This window comes from Octodon degus, unplaced genomic scaffold (assembly GCF_000260255.1).
Source record: "Octodon degus isolate 3935 unplaced genomic scaffold, OctDeg1.0 scaffold00158, whole genome shotgun sequence".
In the NCBI taxonomy this organism is placed as follows: domain Eukaryota; kingdom Metazoa; phylum Chordata; class Mammalia; order Rodentia; family Octodontidae; genus Octodon; species Octodon degus.
Window position 1 is genome coordinate 2,440,947 of NW_004524734.1, and position 6,442 is coordinate 2,447,388.

The window sequence follows — 6,442 nt, forward strand, 5'->3', positions numbered from 1 at the left end:
AGCCAGCCCTGCCCCCTGGTGGGCTGAGCTGGCCACACACACACACACACACACACACACACACACACACAAATAAACAAGTAAATAAATAAAATTTAAAAAAAAAAAAAGATATCATAGTCTTAACAGTAGAGAAATGTGAAAAAGGAAGGATACAAATTTTTAAGAAAAAAAAGGGTACATAGATTTTAAGAAATTATCATCTGCCACACTACATTAAGGTGATAATTGGAGACTGTTGCTATTAATGCTTTAGGTAAGGCAGTATAGCTTCTAAGAGAAGAATATGAACATTCATGTGCATGTATGCAGTTATCTACTAATTTTACCAACACATAAAATATATTAATTTTGTCTACTCTCTTCTATTTCATTTTCCATGCTTCCATTGATTTGGTTTGTCCATGAAGAGATTATCAGTGCTTTAGGGAATCTTTTTCTTGTTTTTGTTTTTTGAGACGGTGTCTCACTATGTAGTTTAGACCTTGAACATGAAGTGATCCTTTTTCCTCAGCCTCATAAGGGCTGAATTTACAGGCCTGGGCTACTTCACCCAGCAGAGAAATCTTTGATTAAAGCAAAAGATTTGGCTGGGTGTAATGATGCACTCCTGTTATCTTAACACCCAAAAGACTGAGGCAAAAGGATAGCTACAAGTTTGAGGTCAGCCTGCACTATATAGTGAGTTCAAGGCCAATCTGGATTATACAGAAAGACTTTGTCTTAGAGGACTGGGGTGGGAGAGGGAGTGTATTAAGAGCAGGTAGATATTTCTAAGCTATTGAGAAGATTCATTTTGTTTGCTTAGTTTCATTCTATTTACTCATTTATTCCTAAGCTTGATGTGAGGACTAAATATTGACAGAGGTTAAGATCAAAACAGTGATTAGCAATTATATATTCAATCACTAGATGATGTCATCCTCATATGATAGTAATCATCATTATATAGATTTACTATATTCAGTACAATAGAAGTTTATATAAAGAAACAAGCCTTCATAGAAAACAACAGCTTTATGGTTTGTCTTCTCTCCCTGTGGGGATCTCCTCACAGAGCTTCAAGTGAAAAATTAAAGAGATTGTTCAGTAGGATAATATACAGACTTATGAAGGGGACAAGCTAATATTTTTTGAATATCCTTTGAAACACTGCCCCTCCTGTCTTTTTTTTTTTAATTTATTTATTTTTATTTATTACATTTATTTATTGTGTGTGTGTGTGGCCAGCTCAGCCCACCAGGGGGCGGGTCTGGCTGGCATGTGGTGCTGGGGATCGAACCGCAGTCCCTGTGCTTTGCCAAGCTTGTTTCAAGTAGGTGCTTTAGACCACTGAGCCATCTCTCCAGCCCCCCTCCTGTCTTTATTGTTCTTTATAGAGTTCTTATTTTTACCTTACACTTGCAGTTTCAAGTATCTTTTGGAATAAAATATAAATACATAAAATAGAGCTGGATTTATTTTCTTTCTAATAAGTTTATAATTTAAGTAATATCCCTTTCCTAGGTAGGAGTTTTATTCATGTGAAAACATTTGTATGCATTTAGGTCACTCCTGTTGTTTACAGTAGAGGCATGATTGCTGCTTTAAGGCTTAGATGTAAATTAAATTTAAATTAGCTAGATGTTTTTAAAGCTATTTTCATAGCCAATTAGTTGTGGTAGATTTTTCTTCTCAAGGTCATTACTTAATGTTACTTAGTTTCAACAGAGACACGAAATGAAATTCTAATAACAATAAGTAATTTAGAGGTAAATTGTCTGATTTGAATTGTTGCTATGGGAACTGAATGAAAATGTATAACAAAATTCAATCTTCAATTTAAATAAACCCCTCAGTAATTTCATTTGCTTAAAACTGTTTCAAAGGGGGAAAGAACACAAAGCTAACAAGTGTTTGGTAGTGAGATATTTTATCATAAAAGGGATTTAAAATATGGAGTAAGAATTATGCTATGCCCCTGAATTCAGTCAGTGAATGATGCTTATACTGAGGATGTCACTGATACAGCACAGAGAGGAGGAAAGAAGAAGGAGTCCCGTCCCCAGATTCTAGTTTTCACTGCCTCTGAACATGACCTGGAACAAGTCATGTGACTTGTAAAAGATAGTATAATGGGCTGGAGATGTAGCTCAACAGCACAAAGCACCTGCCTAGCAAGCACAAGTTCCTGAGTTTGAGCCTCTGTACAAAAGAAGGAAAACAAAAATTAAAAAATAGTATAAGACTAATTCTTTCATTACAGTTATGTAATGTCATTATGGATTTATGACAAGTATAAAAATTTTTAAATTCAAAAATTTTATTTCTCAGCCTAAAAAAAACATAACTTTGAATTCTGCTAAAATAACTCCTTTAAAACCAAATTAATATTGTACTTTCTAAAAGTGCTTTGTTCATAAAGTTAAGTAATATTTCCTAAATTGTGGAAAAACTCAATTTTCACTTTATATAAATTATACTAGGATGGAATGAGCATTGTTTATTTTATTTTATTGAGAAACAAATAACAATGAGATAGTTTCTAAACTAATTAATAGGACAGTTTCAATAATTAATACATTGTACAATGTTATCTTCCTAGTGGTTATCCATAGTACAAGAAGCAGACAGGATATCTTGTCCAAACACTATTATTACAAATCTTCTCATTGAATTAAGCAAAAGTAGTTGTATATCTATCCTAACTATTCTGTATATACAAATACAAAATGGTCCGTCCTTTGTATCCCCTTTTATTGTTTAGTTGCAGTGAGCATTGTTATGAAATAAATGCATCAACAATTCATCAAGTGAGTCTTTATAATAGTAGTCTTTCTCAGAGCTGAGTGTGGTGGCACATGCCTGTGATCCCAGCATTTAGGAGACTGAGACAGGAGGATCACTGTAATTTGAAGCCAGCCTAGGCTATAAAATGAGCTCAAGGTGAGTCTGAACTGCATAGCAAGACCCTATCTCAAAAAAGACCAAAAATAAAGTCTTTCTTACTGGTAAAATACAGTTAATACAACTTGCAATTACAGCAACAATTATTCTAGGGTTGTATACATATGTTGATTATATATGTCATACCTTTAAACAACTAGAAATTATATTTTAACTTCTTCACAATCTTACCTAGCATTCTATGATAAATAAATAAGTAAATAAATGTGTGTGTGTGTGTGTGTGTGTGTGTGTGTGTTATCTTTGTCTTTAAGGTTTATATTGCCTATTTACTAATCCATCTAGTTTTAGCCTACTTTGTTAGAGATTTAGGCTAGTTCCTATATTTTATTGTTATAAATAAAAATCAAAGAAACATTGTAAGGTATTCAGCTTTGTTTTCTACTTATGGAGTATCTATTAAAGGTTAAACCACAAGTGAAATAACTGTATTGAGAGTTTTGACATTTTTATAGCTCTAGTTATATACTACCAAATTATTTTGAATGCCAGTATACAATTAAGCACAATTTGCTTGAAGCCATTTCCACACTGAGATTTTATTAGAATATAATTCTAGGGGCCAGGGAGATGGCTCAGTGGAATAAGCGCTTCCCTGGCAAGCGCAAGGGCCTGAGTTCAATCCCCGGTTCCATTAAAAAAAAAAGAATATATTTCTGAAAATAAAATTCCGTCATCTAAAAATAGATTCATTTGGGTATCAAATCATCATGAATTAGAACAATCAAATTTAATTATTCATGAATGGTTTTTCCTTTTTAACAGTTTCTGCTGAAATAAAGTCAACCCAATGGATAGTCTAGATCATACCTCATTGGAGTTACCACAGGCCAAACAAAATTCAGTTCTCATTTTAATACAAAAAATAGTTATTGATAGACCTTGTCTCTAACTCTAATTTAAACAGCCTTAGCAATTTTACTAAAACTCTACATGTTGAGACAGGAATAGTGCATTAGAAAGTACAAGAAAAATATTAAGGAACTATATGTCTAGCATGTGCATTTATATTTAAAAAGGTAAACTATGCATCAGGATTTTTAATCTTCAAATCAGAGGATACAGATTTCCTTTCCTCCAGATTATTTAGCAAGAGAACCTATAATGGTCATCTCACACCTCAGGGTATTTCTAACCCCCATGTGAAATCAGAGAAGGTTTGCTTCTGGTATGCAACCAGAACTGAGTCATCTTCTACCTAAGGTTCTGGTCCAGATACATTGAAAGTTGACACTTTTGGGGTGTGTGTGTGTGTGTGTGTGTGTGTGTGTGTGTGTGTAACCAAATAACTTTGTACATAAATCAAATTAGAAGATATGTAAATGTTCAAAACAGAGTTAAAGTTCTGGTGGTCTTATAAATAACATTAAAAGTTTTAAAGGCCAAATTACTTTTAGAATGACCTTGAAAATACATCATCTTCAAAGGCAAGCTATGAGAAAGCCATGTGGTCTAAAATAGTCTTGGAAGTTTGGAAGTTATTTCTGGGTAAGAGAAATGACTTGAAAGTCACCCAGGTTATTTAGCTGCCCTGTTGTCTGAATTCTGCAGCAACCACAAATCCAAATTCTGTTACTAATTAACTTCTAATTCATTTTTTTCTATCTTCTTTCAAAAGTCTTGGTAGAATGATTCCCTGACTTGGACAAAACAATACTTTACTGTCACAGGTCTGTTTTTAAAATGTAGTAAGTGACATACCACTTCAATTTTAGTTAAGTTCAGCAACCTGGTTGTAGTTTAAATGTTTTTTTCTCCTGTTTCTTTTCTGCTAAGTGGTAGTAATACATTGTAAGCCATAAAGTATAGATTTGTTTGTTTGAGTAGCTAGTACAAAACACATAGTTTCTTTTGCATACACTGTCATGACTAAAAACAATGATACTGTTGATTGTCATTTCCCCCCCCCATCTAGGAACATTTTATGGAAGTAATCAGAAACCAGGAGTTCGTATTACTACCAGCCAGTGAAATTGCAAAACTCCTGGCTAGTGATGACATGAACATTCCTAATGAAGAGACAATATTGAATGCGCTTCTCACTTGGGTCCGTCATGATTTGGAGCAGAGACGGAAAGATCTCAGTAAACTTTTGGCTTATATTAGGCTACCTCTTCTTGCACCACAAGTAAGTAATAGGTACTTGTTTGTAGGGATTTTTTTTCTTTGCTTATTATAAGTAATGTTTACATGTATTTGCATAAAAAATATAGGTGAAAAGATACAAGTTAACAAAATTCTACCAGTGTTTTCCCTCTAAAGTATCTGGCTACCTGAACTGTACCAATTAAGTTACATTTCTGATTTTGAGTTAGTAATTTTATTTGACTCAATTTTAAGCCTATCCTTCCCATTGGAAGAACTTGGTAATAAAAAGAACACTGGTCTCTAAGGATGAGAAAAATTAGAGGAACTCATTCGCCACATACTTATTAGATATCTGCTAACTACTAGATTCTGGTAATATAGAAATTAATAAGATACTATAATAATTCTAGCTCTGATATTTTAAAATACTGTGGCTTGGCATACTGACACACTTCAGTTTCTTCATCTGTCAAGTAGTTTCTGTTTCACGGGGTCATTCTGAGGGTCAGAAATGTGCTCTGTGAAATGAAATGTGCTAGAAATAATATTAGTATTTAAGAACTAGGAGATACCTACTTGGTATATACAAGGCAGTCAGTAATAACATATTTATATGCATAGTTTCTTCTTTTTATAATTTTCACTCGAATATACAGAAATTTCCCCTGCTTTCTTTGCTGCTTATTGGAAGGCCTTTTAAAGAGGCCTCAAAAGCACAGAAAGATTTGTCACTGTTCAAAGCCAGACTTTATTTTAAAATTCCATAAATGTTACTTTATTAATCTTAAAGACAATATATTATTTCCTGGTATTGTAAGCACAAGTTAGTTTAATATTATATATTATATGTTACATAATGTATATATTTTTTACATGATTAAACACACCTCTGATTTTATTTGTAACACATTTCCCACAAGGTGGAAAGAAGGAATGACAATATAGTGAGCAGCCAAAGGAAGAAGGTATAGAAACCCCAGGGTTGCCCATACAAGACTGCTCAGGGAGCACTGGGAGACTTAAAACAATAGGAACCCCCCCGCCCAGTTCTGGGCGCTAGGAGTCAGCCTGGTCAAGTTCTTTCTCATGAGGGATCCCCTTGGTCTACAGATGACTGTTGCTTTAAGTTCTCACACAGTACAGAAAGAGAGTTTGTACTACATCTTACAGAAACAAAAAATTTGATACTGATGTGTTACAAGAAAGAACTCCATATTTAAAGGTGAAGTATTGTATGAATACACAGGATTCAAACTGTATGAACTGATGGAAATTCTGGAAAAATAAGCTACAGAAATATTTCTCTTGAAATTAGATTTAAGAAAAAGGGTTGGGGGTGGGAGAGATAGCTCAGTACAATAAGTGCTTGCCTGGCAAGTACAAGGGCCTAAGTTCAATCCCTGGTTCT

At 33.8% G+C, this 6,442-nt stretch overlaps 1 protein-coding gene across 1 annotated transcript in view; it reads left to right on the forward strand.

Annotated features, from left to right (window-relative positions):
• The window catches only part of Klhl5 (kelch like family member 5), a 63,177-nt gene that overhangs the window by 11,859 nt on the left and 44,876 nt on the right, over window positions 1-6,442 (forward strand). Inside the window, exon 4 of the mRNA XM_004642637.2 lies at window positions 4,862-5,074. Coding sequence (XP_004642694.1) covers window positions 4,862-5,074 — 213 coding nt within the window. The remainder of the gene's footprint in view (window positions 1-4,861; window positions 5,075-6,442) is intronic.